At 54.8% G+C, this 21180-nt stretch overlaps 1 protein-coding gene across 1 annotated transcript; it reads right to left on the bottom strand.

Moving 5' to 3' along the window:
* Window positions 1-7499: 7499 nt before the first annotated feature.
* On the bottom strand, window positions 7500-20466 carry LOC119107991 (atherin). The gene is made up of 10 exons (XM_037231579.1): window positions 20356-20466; window positions 19516-19686; window positions 19192-19239; window positions 16580-16857; window positions 14825-14937; window positions 14436-14451; window positions 11773-11943; window positions 11341-11628; window positions 10490-10587; window positions 7500-7521 (listed from the first exon to the last, which is right to left on the bottom strand). Exons 1-10 carry the CDS (start codon window positions 20378-20380, stop codon window positions 7500-7502), a joined length of 1230 nt encoding a protein of 409 aa, XP_037087474.1. The 5' UTR covers window positions 20381-20466.
* Window positions 20467-21180: the final 714 nt, after the last annotated feature.

Raw genomic sequence — 21180 nt, 5'->3', positions numbered from 1 at the left:
GATCACCGTGTTAAAGCTCTCTCTCGAGTGAGACGACACCCAGTCCTTGACCATATAGGGCCTCTATGGCTGACCAGACGTCACCAGAGGGCAATGGCATGGCCTAACGCCACGCACATGACCTAAATGACATGGTTTAACGGTGTTTTCCCTCGCGGCCGCCAGGCGGGGCTCTTGGGAGGGGGCTGGGCTGCGAGTTTTGAAGAGCAAGGTGACAGACACATAAATATTTATTCAACCTAATGACGAAGCATTGTTGACATAGACATTATCTTTGCCCTGAGTCAACCGAGTGGTCTCTCCCTCCCTCTCCTCGTTAGTGACAGCGTGCCCCACACAAGGCCGTAGTCAGAATTGCCGACGGTAACTTAGGCCTTATCATCTCGACAATGCCGATTATTGAGGCGCTCGGATTTATATACGTTGTTTGAGACTCGTTCTGGGTCAGGTCGAGTCGTGTCAAAATATAAGCGTATTCGGCGCTAGCTGGTAACCATTCACGGCCCTAGAATGTACTCACGCATTGGTCAAACCGTCGAGGTCGGCCAGGAGGCGCTGGGTCAGCGATGGGAACACATTGACCTCGCCTGGGTCACAGGGCACGCTGAACGAGCCCCGCAGACGCCGCTTCTGCGGGAGGAATAGAAAGGCGATTGATCTCTTAAGGCGCGCTCAAAAGTTTTCGAATTTGCCCGACTTGCACTTCCATGCCTATTCCATAACAGGTGACACATTTCTCACGCTAAAAGGTCTCGAGCTGCTGTTCTACAGATAATGTGAAGCAGGCAAACCAACCAACCAACCCCTTTTCATTACTTTGCTCCGCAGGGTTTGAATGGATGCCCTTGGATTCAGTGAGTAAGTGAGTTATTGGGGCCTTACGGCGCACGCAGCTGCTGAGACAATAAACCACTACGCTATCGCCACTGTGTCTTGGATTACATGTACATGTTAAGAAAAAACTTAGAAGACATGCCACCAGCTCGTTCCCCGATTAGTGCCGTCCAGTTCAACGGATAATTTATATTTGCCTTCTGGTCAGTCAGGACCGCCGAGGTTTTTCACCAGTCAAGCAATGCAGCGGCACGACCTGAGTTCCGCTCTTCTTCCGTCATCAGTGTGATACTGCCGGGAACTAGTCATTCAATAATTCACTCATTCATTCATTCATCGAGTCATTCGATCAGAGTTTCAGCGCGGCCTGCAGTCGAGCCAGCTCTTCCCTGGCCCTCTGTAGGGGCGACTACCAGAGCACCAGGCAGTGACCGTGTCCGGTGTCGCAGCTACATGACAGACGGATTGCATGACAGACGGAGTCGGCGCTGGTGAGAACCGGCATTAATGTTGGAGTTTACGTTCCTGAGTTCATGGCTCGTTGGTAGATTCCGCCAAAGTCCTTTAAGCGGCTGCCACTGGTGAGGGGTACTGCGTTGTTTTGTGAACTCTTCCGTCTTCCTAGGGCATGCAGCACTGCCAGTTTGCTCGCCTTGGGAATCCGAGATCTCCGCCACAGCACCAGCCTTGGCCAAAGATTGGGCCTGTTCCAAGTATAATCAAGCCAATCTTGTTTTTGTGAGCTCAGCTCCGTTGCCTGTCGTTTTGTGAAAAGCCGTGAGTCTGATCTCCGCCAGCGGGCACCAAGTACCTAAATCCAGTACGCCGACGACCCAGGGCTCATGCTTGACGGTCATAGCACACACCGCATATCTGCTGAGGGGGGGGGGGGGGGTGGGAGGGGAGACAAGTCATGCACAGCACGCTTTTAACGGGACCTTCGCACACTCAAAAGCTGTAAGCAGGGACGTTGTCAGCAAAAAACGGAGTGAAGTGTCGTTCAGCTCTATCCTTTGATTCCAATCTCATGAGGGCTAATGCCAAAACTTATGTTATTCTCCTTTGGTCTCTTAAATCGCTACCATATCAGTAACGGACAAAAGACTGATGAAAATGACTTAGGCCTTCCATTTAACTGCAGTACGAAACGCCACAATAACGTGGCATTCAGAGAGAACCCCTGTTTAAGTTTGGAATGTAAGGCGAAGAGGCGATATCTGTTACATGCTTGGATGTGATAAATTTGACAGCACGCCGGGCAAGGAAGGCGCAATGTTCATTACGGCGTGAGCATTCATTCTCGAGATGCATAAAAACGTCCCAGGTTCATCACGAAATCTGAACAAAAAGTTAATAAGCACCGAGGCCCGCAGCGTACATTCGAGCCAGGTTGATTTAAGCCAAAAGGGAAAGTGAACTGCTTAAAGAAACTTAAACCAGCTTAAGGGATGTTCTGACTGTTCTAACACAGTGATAGCTACGCTACGTAAGGCCAACAAGAACGATGAATAACCATGACTTTCATCAATTATTTGCACTGACAAACCAGTTAAGACACTCGTGCGGGCTTGGCTGTAGAGGAATGGGAACACGCTGCGAACACGACCATACATAGAACCAGGAGTCGCCACATTGCCACCAGACACGAGCATGCTCTTCACGGAATGTGCTCGCCTTGTGACGTTGACCACAATGTCCATGATCATGATGGTTAATGCACCCGGTCCGTATCAAACTAGCGGGGCTCCCAATGGTATAGCCGGCTGGGATAATGGCAACATAGCCAACACATTCTGAGAGGCTACGAATGTACACGGCCCCACACACCAGGTCACAGGCAAGCATCACACAGGCTACTTGTACCAGGATATGGCGGCCCGCACAGGGGTTGCAGCTAACCACCAAGAGCGGTCGGGTCCGCGATCTCAGATCGCCGCAGGCCAAGCGAAGAACGCGGAAGCTCGCAAAGCGCTCGAGTGCATCAAAGCTGATTGTCGGCTCACCTGTCTGACCTGCGGGCCAGAGGGCGCCACCACCGTCGACACGCTCCGAAAGCGGCAGCGCGACGCGCCGCCTGCTGGGTTATCTGCCGTCAGGACACAAAAAGGTCAAGCCGGAGCCGGCCGATGTGGTCATCTCCGCTGCGGCAGACCCGGCGCGGCAGACCGACCGCTCGGGTCAGTGCTGGGGCGGTAACGTCAGCCCCCTTCTCGCCAGCTCTCACCCTAGAGGTCAAGGGCGAGCTATAGCTCTCGGCCGCCTGCCGACCGGCGGTCGAGGTGCGGCCACGGCGGCGACGGGAGATGACACCCTAAAAATGAGAGCTAGCCTCAACGGGGATAACTACAGATCCGCTGTAGCGCGCTCGGGCTGTTCAGGAAGAGCAGTAACCCTGTAGCTGACATAAGCAAGTAGTTTACTCTCAGTGTTAAGGACAAACATGCACGCTCCACAGGAAGTGTTCGCCAAACGCCTGTGCAATCACACATAAGCCTGAGTGGAGCCTCAGTATCAGCTCGCGCTATTACTGTAAATCCTTGGATTATGCGACAAATGCAAATCATTGGGCGGTACTGAGACGCGACAAATGCAAAGAATTGGGCGGTACTGAGTGCAACAGATAGGCCGATAGCGAGATAGTTTAGACGCCACGGTCATCTCATCTTAAACAGATGATTCTAGTTATTCACACGTGAACTAGCGGGGCTAGTGAGGTGGTCTGGCTATGCTGGCTTCAGCTGCGAAGCGCACAGCAGTGAGTTGGCATGGGAAGCGAAAATTGACTCACGCAAGCTGCCATGTGAACTGGCATTTACATTGCCGTGAGACCGTCTGCAAGGTAAGTACTACCAGTTACCAGAAACACCGTTATGAAAGCACGTAGTTGCTTCTAGGTATTTCATGGGGAAGAGCAATGTTAAATGGAAGATTACCACCCTTTAGATTGAATTTTTGCCGTACAAGTAAGTGAGCAGTTAGATTAGGCATGTCCGATTTCGACCGCAGAGTTCTTTTTGTGCGATGCGTTCTCATGCATTCAAATTCCGATTTAAAATCGCGATTTTCAGTCCAAAATTTTCTCTAAAATTTTCCAGCAGACCAGAAATGGAACGCAATGTGCTGAAGCACTAGATGGCCAGCACTTTCCTTGCCTTTGTCCATATGCACTTAAAATGTTTACCCGGAAGCCTACATGATAACAAGTGATATTAGACGTCATATGAGGGCTTCTATAACGCTAAGAAGGTATCACGATAAAACGTTACAATAATTTCATTAAGATCCAAGGTACTTACCGTATATAAGTTTCGGCGTATGACGTAGATTTTATTCGTTCCATAGTGTTAAAGCCTAGTCGCAACATGCGGCGGCGCTGGTCAGGGACTTCCCAACATCTGTTCCGTGCATGCGATTGACTGAAAGCCAGCGCACTGATGGTGGTCACCAGCGTTGCATTGTATATGTTATTCAAAGCTTGGGCCGGCCTTTTAGACCGGGGACGTGATCGAAGTGGCTTACTTGTTGCATGCTTCGGGTTGCACAGGTGCGCTTCCTAGTGCGCACCTGTGCGCTCCTGGCTAGAGCTACGCGTTATCATCGCAGAGGGTATCTGTAATTACCTGTGCATGTGCCAATCACCCCACTCATTCATCGTTCACATATAATTTTTCACAAAATCAATAGAATGCGACAAACAATAAACGTACCTGAAACAACGCTCGCGTGGATGTTGAATGCCTACCGTTGTCACTTAACCCTTAGTCCAACTCTTGCCTTTTGAGACGATGCCTGGACACCCAGACACGAGCCGCCAGGCGGGCGCCAGCAGTGCCAGGCGGAGAACACTGCGGCTTATCTGAATAACGTCGCCGCGCTCGGGGAGCGCGTTATACGTCGGGAGTCAGCCATGACCACGTGAAAGAGCACAGCCTGACACCATGTCAGGTGAGGGGAGGCTGATGAAGTGTGCGGCGAAGAAATAACTAACCGTCCGTGGTGAAGAGTCTTTCCCGCGCCATGGAAACCGTGAGCAGTCTGTTTGCGGAACAACGGCCGACATTTTACAAACAGTCCGATAAAATGCCGCCATTCTCGGCCAAATTGCCACGGTCTGAAAATAGCCGCGGAGCGCCGGCGGCGCCAAAGCTCTCTGTATACAAGACTGGTGAATCCGCGCGAGTCCTGGCCGTGGCCATGCACTTGGCGCGGAACAGAGCCGACGCAGGGCCTAGCTACATCAGCGCTATCCAGCGCACGCAGGTGCAGTTGTAAGCTCGATAGATGCATGCTTTAGTTAATGTTAGGAGCGCCTGATTAGGCTGCTGGTTGAAACCGTAGCACACGGGACGCAGCGGCATGTCCTCAAAACACAATATTAACGGTGATCATATTCTGAGCTATGACACCGTAGCAATGCGTGCTGCAGCGGAGTGAGTCACTCCATAAAACCAGTCCCCAAAACCGCCAGGCAGGGGGGAGACCATTGACGTAATCTTGCAAGTGAACGTAACCGATTGACTACCCTGCGTGAAAAACGTGACATGAAATAACGCGCATGATTGAAAGCCACTGAGTGAAACTCCTTTCTTTAGGACTGGTGAAACAAGCCATTAATGGCTATGGCGCGACCGAGCAATCCTGTTACTGGCACATCAATCGCAAGACCAGTCGACACCCACTGCCCCAGCGATATCAAGTACACTGCCGTTGCCCTGCCTCGTTACTCGCGAGGAGTGCACGCGCTGTGGGTCAGCTCGGATTCAGAGGTTGGGTCAACCCTGCAACCATCATAGCGTCTCAGAATCAGAGCAGAGGAGACGAAACGTGTTAGCAGCGGTTCAGCGAACTCGGTCCCATATTCAGCTGGCTTGAAGGCCACGCCGGAGGACTGGTGGCGAGAGGTTTATAAATGACAACCAACGACAAACGTCGTTGCCGAGACGGAGGTCATTCTCGGTCCCAGTCGCTGATGCCGATTCTCCAGTAGTGGACCGAGCACCGTCAGGCCGCCGTCCGCGTGACGCGCGCGGCGTGGCCCACTCACAGACGGCTGCCGCGTAGCGCACCGCGGCTCGACACCCGCGCCTCTTACCGCACGTGGCGACGCAAACCGGCACGCCGCCAGCAGTGAACGTCCGCGGCGGGGTCACTGACCTGAGGTCGGCCTGTCGGTGTCGGCATCCTCTCCGCTCTCCCCGCCCGGCGTCGCCATGCCCGCCGACGCCGCGCGTCGCCTGCCGCCCCGCCGGCGGCGGTGGAGAGGCGCCGACGACGGCCGGTGCCACGAGCAGAGCCGACGCGCAGCGGGCCGCGGGGAGGGGCAGGGTCGGAGAGGACACCGCGCCGACTGTGATGGCAGGGCGGATGGGCCACCACCGGCCCACTGGAAGGGGCGGGGTAATCGTGGGATGAAGCCGACAAACGTAGCATCGCACAGGAGGTGCCACATTCTCCGTGTGGCCTACTGTGAGATCGGAAGTGGGATCAGCTTCGGCGCAAATAACCACCATGGCATCCACGTTATCACCCCTCATGGAAGGGTAAAGTTGAATGCGTGCGATTGCGTCGACGCCGTAAGCTTCCTCTTGGAACCTTTGCCGGGCAGCAGTGAACATTTCGAGCGTATTAGTTGGAGGGAAGTCCAACACATTAAAGAAGGCGTGCCAGGATTCATCATTTGTTTCTAGTGTTCTGAGGATTGAGGTGGCGTAGCCGAGGGGGGTCTTTGGGAACCATGCCCCCCACCCCCGTCTTTGGAGACATCGGGCCTTTCGGGGCCGGAGGCCCAGCAGGTGGCTACAATTTGGAGCGCCTGAAGGTATTTTTAAGGCACAAAAACAGGTCTCAGAGGTATCAAAATTAGACTCCCACCTAAAGTTGTTTTCCAGATTAAAAATACAAAAATCTTAGAAGAGACGAAAAACCTTGACTGAGGCTAGGCTGCCTTGACCTAGAGTTGGCCGAGGAGTTTTGGCTGCGGGGCCCATGAGACACAATTTGGCCCCACATAGACGAAATCCTGGCTACGCCATTGGAGAATGCTATGCCGTAGATGCATCACCATAACCCCGGACGTAAGTCCCTGTACTTATATCCATCCGGCATATGCTTAACTCCATCCCCCACCGTAATTGACCCTGACTCCATCCTCTGGTGCTCGGGGCTGATTCCGTCTCCGACTCAGGGCAGCACATCACAAGGTCTGTCGATTCCGATTCCGATACGAGATGTGACCCGATTCTGGAATTGATTTCGACGGTATTGCGGCAGCCGTTGCAGGCATAAACTGATCTGTGGGCTGCACAGGGCCTTCATAGAACTTCTACCTCATCAGCTAACAATGAATTCCGGGTTTCATTTGTTGCACGGATAAGGACTGTCCTCATGAATTTTGTTTTTAATTCAAATTTGAGTCAACTATTTGATGGTTGTGATTAATACAGTTCAACAGCTAACTCTGGCACAAATGCGTTTTGAAAGGAAACGATTCTTCTTCACCGCAAGAAAAACACTTTGACGCTAAAGTCGCCCCTAACCTCAGCCGAAGTCCAGCACTAGCTGGCCAACGAACGCAGGCGCCGCCGCTTCCAAAGACGGACTTGTCGCCTCGCGACCCTGTTTTACACCGGCGCCCACTTAGCATTAGCGGAAGGTGCCCGCCCGGCCTAGGTGTCAGCGCGCGCGTCCCTGTCGGACACCGTGTCGCCGTGGGTATCCAGCGATCGGGCTGCTGATAGGTGCCGGGCTGGGAACATCCATCACGCGGGCAAAAACGACGACTCTGGCCCGCGGACAAATGCCGCGCGGGTCGATCTCCCGTCCGTAGCGTTTCCGCGGGCGACGTGCGGTTCGTTTCTCACGCACGGCAACGAAAGCTGTTATCATGATGCGGAGAGGCATAAAAAGCGGAGGATGCGCTGCAACGCGTGAACTACAATGCAGTGTCGAACGTTGTCTCCGTCTTAGCGCTCGACGTAGAACAGACAACGTTCCAGCGGATTGAGATAAGCGGTGTATCTAGACCATTCCCGCGTGTCGGCAGGACTGATGGACAACATTCCGGAATGTTTATGGGCTGATCGCGACCCAGGGAAATGGTGAAAAGAACGACGTGCGCGCATCTTCATAAATATGATAGCATCCACATCCAAGTAATTGAACGCCTTTTTGTAATTTAGACTAAAGTTCGTCGCGGTCTTGGCTGCAATGTGCGCCATCTTTTTGTGCGTGACCAGAGCTGAGTTTCGCCACTTCACTAGATTGGGTGATAGGGTGAAGATTGGGTTAATTGGATGATTGGGTGAACAACTTCATTACAGTCTCGAGAGCGCAGCCTCTTGGGGATCTGACAACCCCAACAGTTCCCTACATCAGCACGGCTCGCACGCGACGATTTCAGGGGCCCCAAACTGCCCAGGATCAACAGCTGTTTGTGCTGTTTTGTGCTTCTCCGGGAGTGCGTCAACCACGTTAAAAGCGTCCGGGCTTTCTCGGGGATGTCAACCGCTCCGAAGCTCTCCAATCAGCGGAACTCCTGGCCTGTCGGGGCAGTCCGATCAGTGGAACTCCTGGCCTGTCGAGGCTCTCCAATCAGTGAAACCCCTGGCTTGTCGCGGCAGTCCGATTGGTAGAACTACTGGCCTGTCGGGGCTCTCCAATCAGTGAAACTCCCGGCTTGTCGAGCCTCTGCGATCGGTGGAATACCTGCCCTGTCGAGGCTCTCCGATCGGCGGAACCTGACTTGTCGAGGCCCGAGATCGGTGGACCCGATCGGGCGAGGCTGTCTGATTGTTCTCTTGTTATTTTATCGGTGCTTCTGTGGTTTAAGAACAGCTGCCCGAGGAATGCGAATTTAGCTCAAGACCGAAATTCCTATCAGTCGCATTTCGCATCGCAGTTCCTATCAAATGACGCATACACGCACACAGACCACCGTTCTTGTCCAGTACAACTCCCTGTATTTGACAACATCGTTGCCACTCTTAGCACAGCCGCAATTCACAACATAACCGACACCAGCGCCCCTGAGTCAACGCGTCACACGCCGGCGCAGCAGACCGGTGCTGCCGTCGTGACGCGCGCACCGGACGACTGGACCCGGCCGCCGACACGTCACGTCCTGAGACTCCCTCCCGGTCCCGTCCAGCCCGGCCGCGTTACGGCGCGCGGCGGCAGATTGAGGCGGGCGCTCGCCGGCCACCGCTGACGGGCTGCCAGCCCCAACGCCACCGCGTGCCCTGCGTAACGCAGGAGGCGACCGAGCGCTGACCTGACGCGGCGACCCAGCGCCGAAGCGGCTCCAGTGCGCCGCCCTCTCGCTGCCTGACACGGGGTCAGCGCGGACACGGGCAACGTGCGGCGAGCAGCGCCAGGCCAGCGAGACAGGTGATGACTTCGAAGGCGGCGCCGGCTTCCGACGGCAGCTCCCGCGCCAGGGTACACCAGCACGGATCACTGATGGCTCAAACGCAATAGGTCTAACCGCTGACGGCAGCTCACGAGACACGGCGCGCCACGCTGACCGCCGGCGGCCAGTCCGATGATGACTACACCACGTGTCGTGATGACTCCACACCACGTGATGGTGACTACACCGCGTGCCCCTCGGCTGCAGCCGGTTTGTGCTAAGGAACCGCCGCCAGGCAGTCGCACTGCCGGCCAACGGCTGCCAGCCCGGCGGCGAATCTACACCGCGCCTCGCCGAGAGCCAAACCCGAGTTTCCTCCGCCATCCGACGATGTGGCCGTGGTCTGCTGGTGATCTGACGCTGGTCTGGCAGTCTGATGGTCTGATGCTCTGGCGGCGGTGTGGTCAGAACCGTGGCCTGGACTCTGACCCGAGACAGGGGCCCGTCGCGACTCCGCCGCCGCAGGCTCAGCGGCGGAAGCGCCGCGGCGGCGAGCGGTAGCGCCGGTCGGGACCGCCGCGCTGCAGCGGGTCCAGCGGACGGGGCATGGCGGCCGTCGGCGCCGGCAGCGGCCACTGCGCAGCCGGAGCCGGCTGCTCCCACGGCTCGGCGCGAGGCTGCACGCCCATCACGGCCGCCGCCTGCAACTGCAGCGCCACCGACTGCTGCTCATGCTGCGCAGGCGCCGGTGCCACCGCCGCCTGCTGCTGCTGCTGCTGCAGGTGCGACAGCTGCTGCAGCAACAGGATCTGCTGCTGGATCTGCTCCGCGCTGAAGCCCGGCTGCTGCGGCGCGCCGAGCGCGGGCTGGGGGAGCGGCTGCCCATTCAGCGCCGGCGGCTGCAGCTGCTGGCCGCCGGGCGGCAGCTGCTGAGTCAGCGGGCTAGCCATTGCCGGGTGCTGCATGAGGTGGCCGCCCGGCGCCGGCGGCTGCTGGTTACTCGGCGCTGGGTGCTGCATCTGGCCGTACGGGCCCGGCCGCTGCACCGGCTGGCCGTGCGGCGCCGGCTGCTGCACCGCTTGTCCATTCACCGCCGGCGGCGGCTGCTGGCCGGCCGGGTACGGCAGTCCCGGCCGGGCGGCCGGGTACGGCGCCGGCTCGGCGACCGGAGCCCGGGCAGCGCCCCAGGCCGGCGGCCGGCCGTCCGCCACCCCAGGCCCGCCCCCCGCCGCCATTGGCTGTCCGGGAGGAGCCCCGGGCGGGCCGGGCGGCGCGGCGGCCGGCGGTGGCTGGCTCCAGTGAGGCGACGACGGCGGCAGTCCCAGGCCCGGGTACGGCCCAGCCGGCGCCGGCGGCGGCAGCGGCGGTGGTGGACCCTGCACATGACGCTGTCGGGCACGGGTTACCTGCCGACAACGCGGGGCCCGCTCAGTACGGCGGAGGGAAGGGAGTGGGAGTGGGTCGTAAAACGACGCCAGGATGGCAACAGGATCGACGATAGATGCCAAAAGATTGATGGCGTGGCAAAACAGCCGATATGGATGGCAAAATGACCGCTAGGGGTACCGAAGGATCCGTGGCGAGGCTCAACCGAGCAGTAGAGTCGTATAACGACCCACGGAGTCAAAAGGAGAATTGTTTAGAGCTGTACATGGATAGCGGGGTGGCTTAAGTATCCATGGGATGGTAAAACCGTCGATGAACAGGACACTGAAAAACCCTGAAGTGGACTTCGTGGACTGGAGACACTTGGTACACGAGACATACAAGTGATATAGATATCGCGGAAACAAGGTTGGTACGCATGCTGCCATTCAGTAAATGGGCTTAGCTGTTTACACCGATCTGCAAATATGTCGCGACGTATGCTCGAAACTTCTCGCTGGCTTCTTCCCTAGTTCAATCACCACAGATATCGCTGCGGCCCGATACAGCTTAGAAAAAGTGAGGTGCAATGCTATCGTAATAATCGGGACTCACACACTGAGCAGGGAAATCTCACAGCGCCGCCTGCATCCCGCCCTGCCAAAAGGGACAGACACCGCAGGGAATCGAACCCCGCACTTTGAACTGTGCTGCGAGCGGTGCTGAGCCAAGTTTCTGTTGTCCCATACACGGAACCCTATCAAACAGGGGGGGGGGGGGGGGGGCACACGTACTTCCTCGGCCGCCTCCCGGGCCATGGCGGCGGCGCGCGCCTTGGCGTCTTCCACTTGGGCGCTGAATGGAGCACTGCGCGGCACACACTGCTTCTTCACGGGCGGCGCCAGAGGCGCGGCCGGTGCCGGCTCAGCCGCCTCTGGCTCCGGCTCCGGCTCAGGCTCAGGCTCCGCCGTCGCCGCCGCCGCCTCGGCGCCGATGAAGAACTCCTCCGAGTAGTCGGCGGGCGAGCCGACGGCCAGCGGCGGCGGCGGCCGGCTCAGATCCACCTCGAGCGGTGGCGCCGCCTCGGCCGGCCGCGGCTCCGACTGCGGCTCCGACTGGGACTGGGACTGCGACTGCGACTGGGACTGGGACTGGGACTGCGACTGCGACTGCGGATGCGGCTGCGGCTGCGGCTCGGCGGCCGGCGTCGGCTCGGCGCGCGTCGCCTCTGGTGTCGGCGCGGAGGCGGCGGCCGGGATCTGCTCGACGGCGGAGCGGCTCTCGGCCACCACCTCCATAATGCGGATCTTGAGCGCCGCCTTCCCCTCCATCGGCAAGCGCTTGAGCGCTTCGGCCACGCTGAGTGCGAAGCGGGCGTCCGGGTCGCGCACAGTGCGCTGCAGGGCGGCGATCTCGGCGCCGGCGCCGGCCGGGCCGTCCCCGCCGGCCGACGGCGCCTCCAGCCGCGGTCGCTTGGCGTCCGGCAGCCCCGCGGCGCGGACCTCAGCCGGCGGCGGGCTCTCGAGCGGCGCGGCCGGCGCGGCGGACGTCGCCGCCGCCGCCTGGGCGGGAGTCGGCGGCGGCTCCTGGGCGGCAGGGGTGGCGGCGCCCTGGAGAGGAGGCGCCGACTCCGCGGCAGCAGCGGCAGACTCCGGCACGGGGACGGCCGACTGTTGGGACGGTGCGGCGGCTCCCAGGGCCGCTGCGGAGGCTGCTTCCGGCTCGGAGGGCGCCTCGATCCCGGTCCGCAGTCTGCGTCCAAATCGGATCCGATACAGTGAGACAGAAGCGCGCCTGCTTCAGACACACACGGCAGCAGAGGTGCGCCGAACGGAAGCAGCAATCGGGGTCGGTTAGCACTTGGAACACACCCAGATCACCTGAGCACTGCGACCGGCCCTGTGATCAAGCCTGTTGGGGGTGACAGAATATTATGAACGCAGATAGCGGCTCGGCATGTCAGCCGGAGATGTGACAGCTGGTGCACTGTTACTGCGGGAAAAACGGCGGCAATTGACCGACGTACAAGACACATGAAGCTTAGCTCAGCTGTCGCATTGCCACTGGGGAAAGAACGGTAGTGATTTAGGGACTGACACGACATACCTAACTAAGTTCAAATTCTGCAGTACGACGGCGGAAAAAGACAGCAGGCAGCCGATCAGGACAAGGCAGGAGCAGGACAGCAGCGGTGGCTGACCCCGGTCGTCCTAGCCTCCTGGCTACCTCAGAGGATCCTGGGTCACCTGTCACGCGCATTGCCGCCTGTCTGAGGCTCCTCCAATCGACGGAATCCATCGATGTTTATCCATTTACAATCACAAAGGAGCAAATGGTAGGCTTTACGCCCGTGTGGTACGACTCAACTGATCTCCTCGTCTGTGTAGGACCCGCATCTTGTCAACTAGATAGGTTTTTAAAGGCCACTTCGTGCGATGACTTGAAAATGTGACTTGGAGACGTGACTAAAAGTTTCTGGCAACGTCAGTCGACAAACTTAATTTCGAGAGCGTTCAGCGCACGGTTGACCCAGCGGGGAGCATCCTAATCCGCTCCCCATGTTTGCGATGTTACACTATCCAGCTCACAAACAACAGCAAAACATTCTATTTCTATTCTATTCAACTGTCAAATATATAATGACGTTCCGTTTATCATGCAGTCTCGACAGTTAGTTGGTGAGAATGGCCGACGATTCCGTGGTTGATGACCTCCAACACGCCGATGTCAGTCGACCACGTGGACGTGACATGCGCCAACACAGGAGTCATTGTCGTTATTGACAAACTGATTTAGTTAAGCGTTTTGTCTCGCAAGTATCCTGCTTCGCCGACAAATTCTTCATATAAACAAATCAGTTGACCTTGTATGGAACTACTTACATGGTTTGGTACCAAACTGTTCAACAAGCCTTGCTCCCGGTAATTATGTGCGACTGTATGTTGAATATGTACTAAAAAAAACTCCCAGTGTTCGTTGCTATATGTATGGGCACTGATGACAAACTGTGTTAACAACAAATAAGAACTTAATATTTCAAGGCCGCTCGCCACCGCCACCGGCGATCAAGATGTGCGATCTCCGGCCAGAAGTGCGATGAGGTTCCAAGATCGCCTCAACATCGCGTCGCACTGGCGATGGAGACGCCACGGGGCTAGTGTAGCCAGAGCCACGCGGCGACTTCGCACTCAGCGGAGCCCGACGCAACTTCTTACCACTGGACTATAAATCGACCGGAAATAACATTGCCCCAGCATTGCAACCCACGAAGTGCATCAAGTGTGACCGCGACCTTTGTCCGCGCACCGGCCTACAGTGGGCACTCACGCCAAAGCTGCAACAAGTCAAATCGGGCTGCAACAGCGAGAACACAACGAAGATCAGACCACCGGCCGACGTCTGGCTCTGAGGGATAGGAACCGGCACTCATACCGAATGTCGCCGCATCTGCAATACAGGACCGGACGACGAACCGGGCTGTACCCGTGAAGCCGGGTATTCCGCACCTCTGAAACAGCTGAACCCAGCGCGCGAAGCTGGCAATGGCCACACCCGTCGCGGCCGGCTGTACCGCGGTTCCTAGAGAGGGTCACGGGGTCACCCTCCGACCTCCGACCCGACCACCGTCTCACGCTGAGCCTCGCTCGAAGAAGGCGTCCAGCTGTCCCTATCAGATGCGAAACCATGTGCCTGCATCCAGGGACTGTAGTGTTGAGACGCGAGCACGTCTGAGCCGCTGGCGCAGCGGAGAACCACCGGGCCACGCGGGCGGGGCCCGGCAGAGGTCACTCCTCCCGGCCGCAGAGGAACTCCCGGGCCGCCCCGCTCTCTCTCCGTCATAGTCGGGCTGTCAAAACCGTAACACTGACGCATCAGCCGCCACACGTACGTCGCCGCCGGAGCACCTGCACCGCGACGCAGTCGCCGGCAGCGGCAGACGGACCGCAGGTGCGGACCGCCGGACGCCGACACACAAACTCCTGCCGCCTAGAGACGCACGAACTCCTGCCGCCTAAAGGTACACAAACTCCTGCCACCTAAAGATACAGAGACTCTATCCACCTCAGGCACACTGACTCCTGCCACCTAAAGACACAAACTCCTGCCACCTAAAGACGCACGAACTCCTGCCGCCTAAAGACACAAGAACTCCTGCCACCCACAGAACAGCCCCGGCCGCAGCGCGACACAGATGGCGTCGCCCGCGGCGGCGGCTTCAGCTCGCATCCCTGGGCAGTCAAGCGACGGACGTGAGGGACTCGGCTGGGCGCCGTTTACCGTTTGATCATGTACGCGGCCAGCAGCAGGCGGCGCTGGTCGGGCGCGGCGCCCGGCTCAGAGCCCAGGATCGGCTCCAGCAGCGCCGCCAGCTGCTCTGTCGGCACACCCGTCTGGCGCGACAGCTCGGTCAGCTCCGGATCGGCCGCCGCCGCCGCTGCCTGCGGGCGGGCCGGCCGTCAACGACACCCGCCGCCGCCTGCCGGCCAGCGCTGGCTCGTCGTCTGCGGGGCGGTTTGTGAAGGTCTCCTGCGACGGAACGGCACACCACACGGCCGTCGACGCCACCTGGGAGGCGGTCCAACACGGCAAGGGCGTCAGCCGTCACCCATCGCCGCCGTGGGGCCACGCTGCCTGCAGAGGGGCACTAGCTGGCTGGTTCTCGTGACGTTACGCTGGTGCCAACGAATGTAAAATGCCCGTGACTGCAAATAGTGGTGATGATCATCCTGGTGAAAGGTGAAAGAGCTACTGAAAGCCATCTGAAAACTTAGCTCAGCTGCTCCTCGCAGTGACAGCTGGCAACAGATGATATATTACATAAGATATCGCACCCAATGCAGGCAATCAGTGGGTTAAACCAGCTCCAGCACCTCTCCAGAAAACCGTCGCGGCAAAAAATCACTCGTCGCTCACAAGAAAGCGCAACAGAACCCCGACAAAACATCCCTCCAATGACGCCATATGGCGTGCTAGCCGGCTAGTCGACCCGCGATCAAGACAGCACGCGCCATAAGCCGATCCACCACCACCTAACGGGGTACATCGCCGGTCCCGCGTCCAGCCTGTAAATGCTGGGCATAGTATCAGGTCAACTGTGCACGTTGGAACAGAAACAACTGTGCGCGGTGCCTCATGATCCATAACCACTTGGGTAACCTGTGAACAAATGAACTCGTGCCCAGCTAGCGACTTTCCCTGGGCACGACGGCAATCCGGGATACGTGCAAATATCTGAAAGCAAGCGGCAGACTGCATCAAAATCGCTACTTGTCTTCACGTACCTCCGCACTAGACACGTCACGGATACAACCACTACCCTCCGGAAATGGACCTGAAAAACCGTGCGAGACGGGAACTGGTCAGCAGCGCAGATATCCGTCCCGATGTGAGGCCTCTCCCGCGCTAGCGCCTGAGGGATACGGCAGCTCAACATCACCATGACTCCCACGTACGCGCCAGACCCGGTCCGGCTCCGGACCAGGAGGCAACCTGAGCCTAAGTAAGGGATGGGTCGTGGTTAAGGGAGCCGGACGCGTAAAACAGCGGGGCGCACGTTCACATCAGCTGATCGCCGGCAGTCCGAATACAACCTGGTCTGCTGCGAAATACGTGTGATTTTAGATAATGCATCCTGGGGTGTCAATCGCGTGCACATCTTCCGAACGAAGTCAAACCAAAATACGCCGGCCAGTGTGACAACTTCGCACTTGAAACGCGGAAATGACTTCGGCGACGGCGACATATCGGCTCCAATCAGCCATTCCATGGACCAGGCCCTAGGCACCACATGAGAATGACAGTGTTGACAGCTAAACGCGGTCACATCATCTGACCTGCCGAGTCACTGCCATCCGCGCCGGGGGGGGGGGGGGGCGACCGCCTCACCTGCGGGGCGGGGCCGGGCGGGGGCCGTCGCGGCGCCATCACGCCGTTCTGGCCGGCGGTCTCGCCGAGCGCCGACGGCGGGTACGGCTCGAGCGGCGGCGGCTGCCCGGGGTACTGCTGCTGCTGCAGGGGGCCAGGCGGCAGCACCAGCGGCGCCGCAACCGACGGATAGCCCGGCTGCGGCGGGTGGGCAGCGGCCATGTACCCCGGCTGCGGCTGGTACGGCGGGTACGCCTGCTGCTCCTGAGAAGGTGCCAGACAGCCTTGCTGCTGCTGGTGCTGCTGGGGTGTCAGCGGGAAGCTCGGCTGCTGCTGGGAGCCCGGCACGTACACGTGCTGCTGCTGTTGCTGTTGGGGTGGCACTGCTGTGTAGCCCAGCTGCTGAGTCTGCATCAGTGGATACAGCTGCTGCTGCGGTAGAGCGCCTGAAGTCATCAACAGTACAGTCAAATCCCAAATGCCAGATCACTTGGCATTTTGCAAAGGAGCTCAAAGATAGCAGGACACAAACTAGGATCACCGCATGAGGTTTAGTTATTCGATCAGATTGGTGTTGAAAGCTGGGCCTGCTTCCTGAAACTAATAAACTATTGCTCTCTCCATTTTGTAAATTTTCAAGTACAATGAATGCATGTCAGACTATGAATAAATGGGCGCAACTACACCTTTTACGCAATCTGGAGTGAAGTGATAGGCAAATAGGCCGAACTACAGGTCTTACGCAGCTGGGAACAACAGAGCAATTTCTAGAACGGTCTCCGGAACCGTTGTACTTCCGTCGGCTGATTGTTCTACAAACTGACAAGTGAAACGCAGATTTTGACGCACATTGTTTGCTCGAACTGCGTGGCTTTGGAGGACCGCCGGTCCCGCTGTGGCAAACGTAGTTCATTACCGAAGCTGATTAGCAGATAAAGCCCGAGAATTCCGAGAAACCACGTGTCCTCGCTAGACAGATAATGGGCACTGTCTAACGCCCGATGGTCAGCATCTCATGACAAATCGCAATTACCATCAGAAGCCACTCACTCTCGACTTGCACCGTTCCCTTCCTCCTGTTCCTCTCATAACAAGGTAACCGCATTAAATTTTCTCAGTTGACATAAAACTGGAAAAAGCGTGCCCAATTCGCTACATTATCTTTGTGATGCAGGGGAGTGAAGCTGCTGGCTTTTACCTGCAGTCCAGCTGCCCTGACTGACATGCACATAGCTGTCCTGGCACCACCATCACCCGCGCAGCCGCAGTACTGCAGCGCACGCGCACAGCACAGTTGATAGTGATCTCGCGCTTAGGGCAGTCACGCCGCTGACGTGTGCGTCCTAAAATCGCCCGCAAGACCAGACTGACATCTGGTGTCTAACATCCTTCTAGCTGTGCCTAATTAATCTAATGACACCACAAATTATTAATTATTCCCTAGTTATCTATGAATGAAATATGTAACTCTGGTACAAATCATGCAACTAAAACATACTTATTAAATATGACCAAGTTATTAAAGGAAACCTCATGAAAAAATGGTGTAACAACAGTAGTAAAAGCAATTAAGTCAAAACTAAGTCGCAGCCTTAATAAACAATCACCTGACACCACTTTTATAACCAGCAAACAAATCAATGATGCCTACTGAAAGTTCATGAGCTTTATTATTACCTGACAAGGTTGAAGTTGGGAGTCCCCCATTAAAATATTTGAACCACGACAATGCAGAACTGTGACCTGTGAATGGTCAACAAATAAAAGCATCCATGCATAGCCCATAAGTTTCAGGGCACCTGCATCCTCCACCCAGGCACTGCTGACAGTTTCTTTCATTGCTCTGAAAACATGGTCTGGTTCCCTGCCTATAGCCAAGCACAAAGCCCCACTAAGGGGACAAGATTTGACCAAACATTTATATCATGGATGCATGTTGAATGTTACAACTTTCCATACAACAGTGCCAGAGTAAAAGAAAACTTTTTTGATGTTGTTTGATGCTTGAGACTAAATGAGATAAGCAATGCACTTGAACATTTGTAAAGGGTCAAATGATTGTTTCATACTCCCTTAAAACCATGGGTATCACTGATGTTCTAATGTTTCCTTTTGGCAGGTTCTTAAAGCAGTGGGCACAAGCCACAACCTTCCATCACATCATTGGTTGATTTGGCTAATAACCAGGTGCCAAACAGGTAAACCAACCAAAGTAGCCACAAACAGCTGACTCACACCTGGGTATTAAGTTCACATGAAATTGCTAAACCATTAAAAAGTTATAACTATTAATTTTGATGAAATCATTATTTGATAGGTTCACTTTCAGTCATACAAAACAAGACACTTTTATCCTCAACAACATATTAACACTGTGCCAAAACCTGCATTTACCAGCAGCTCTTTAATCTATCCATGAAAAAGTACAGCAAAGACCTGCAGGCTGTTGCAAACATGATCAGAATGATGACACACATCAGAGGTTCTCATGCCTGTTTGCTTGCTATCCAGAGATACACTCATTCAACTACAAACATTGCATTGGGAACATCTCTAATGAATATCCAAAAAAAACTGAACTCCAATTACATATGAATAAAGAATCCTCCAATTACGGACTACAATGCCAGTATGCAATTTTGCATAGTGCCAGCCACTGTTTAACACTTCTAAGTACAAAAGTAGATCTGTAGCACAAGCAATTCCAATATCAGTTTGCCTTATTTGTCAGCCATTAAAATAATGAAATGAGATCACAAGCATGCCATATTTTTACATACCACTATTCAGGACAAGCTGACTGACAGGGTTGGCCTGCTGCTGAAGACCTGGGGCAAATCAAACATATAACATTGCATTATCTATGAATTACAACACTATAATGCCTTTTATTTCTCATATGTAATGCACTTATATGACACAAACATAATTAAACAACAAAACAATGATGACCTGGCAACACTGAATGGCTGGCAATACAGTAAAACACTGAACAATTCACTTATGCAAAAGAATGATGCCCATGTAGTAAAATGATCTCAGAAATATAATGCACTATGTCACTGATAACAGAATGCTATGGCATTACCAACATGCATATGCACCTGCAATCTCCACAGCAAGCCTATGTTGATAGTAATCATAATATTTGCCACCAAACAAGAATGAGAACTTGGGATTGTTTTTCTGCCTTCCCCTTGTCATTTTTTCAAAGTCTTGTCCATTTCTTGCCACAAACACAGCTAGCTTATCAATCAGCAGCTTTTTGTCAGCTTCTGAAAAAGCACACATACACTAACAATATGCATCACAGCCTTTGAATGTGAGTAAGCAGGCCAGTTCATCAGGCTTATCAGGTTCAAATAACATGTAGGTTTGGAACATTCTATGAAATTTGTGTTTCTAATAGAACAATATCAAGACCAAAACAAAGTTGAAATATTATAATTATCTATTTTCTCCAAATATGGTCAATAATAAGAACAGCTCTGAACTGCATTTGTAACTTAAAAATATGGTCAATAATAAGAACAGCTCTTTACAGGCTGAACTGCATTTGTAACTTAACTTAACATCCATTGCACCTGAATCATGCCTGATGTTTTCTTGGCTTTAAAAGACATAATATGGAATGCCTTCGCTCTTTCATGTGGTGGCACACACATGTTTGGTCCCCACATGATGCAGCCTGCCTATCTGTTCCACTTTTGTTTGATCTGTTACCAAACACAAACGATGTCAAACAACTGTCAAGGCATATAACGAAGGTAACATGTTTCACGCACGGTGGGGTTACAAAGAAGGGAGCCCACCGCTGATCATGTGGATGCCTTTCCATAATCCAATTTCAAGCGACACCATTGTTTCCATAGATACCACTCAGGACAAATAGGAATGCAACCTATAGAGACGATTGCCTACAAAACACGTCCACACAACCGTACCTGCAGGAGGCGGAGGAAGCTCCATGGTTAAGTTAAACTGGAAGAATCTGCTCTGTCTAGCATTCCCGGCCTTGGCCTCCTTAGACGAGACGGGTATCCCGACACGATCGTCAATTTAGCAGCAGATTGATATCAAACTGCCGGTTAGAGATTGCGGGGCGTCACAATCGCCTTCAAAGGTAGGGTCTAAAAGACCGGCATATGACGCAGACACACAAGTTGTCCAAAACGGCTCATCTGAACGCTTTGGCATTTTTACCAATCAATTTCACACATAAAGGTGAGTCATTGGGAGGTAATATCGAGACCTGAGCTAAGGCTAAACACCTCTAAAATGCGAAGGGAAAATTGTACATGTAAATCCAGCCAATCAGATCTCAGAGCTCACTGAACTGATCGCCACCAAACTTTCACCATTGGATGCCCCATACCTGATTCCCTCTTACAGTTCCAAATTTGGTGACCCTTAGGTCAGGTAAAAGTCACAAAATTTCGTGAAGTCCGAAATGCTTACTTGCAGGCAGCTTATAGCTCAGAACACACCACGCTGATAGCTGCCAAACCGTACCATTCAGTACGCCATCTACCCTAATGCTCTGTCAAAGCTGCAAGTATGGCGCCATGTACAATTATGACTTTTCATTTATGTTTGTTCCCAGGAAAAAGTGCGGCTTAGGTAGGCTGGCTTTATGAGGTTAAATTTCTCCTTAGTACTGTGTATAGTATTAGTATCTCCTCTAGGTATTGTGCTGAAAATCACGCGCTGAATTGTGCATAGTATCGCCATGATTAACGCCTCCGCGGAGAGGAAATTCCATCTCATAC

The sequence above is a fragment of the Pollicipes pollicipes genome, unplaced genomic scaffold (assembly GCF_011947565.3).
Source record: "Pollicipes pollicipes isolate AB1234 unplaced genomic scaffold, Ppol_2.1 Scaffold_6686;HRSCAF=7923_pilon_pilon_pilon, whole genome shotgun sequence".
In the NCBI taxonomy this organism is placed as follows: domain Eukaryota; kingdom Metazoa; phylum Arthropoda; class Thecostraca; order Pollicipedomorpha; family Pollicipedidae; genus Pollicipes; species Pollicipes pollicipes.
This window is presented reverse-complemented; position numbering and strand designations above follow the sequence as displayed.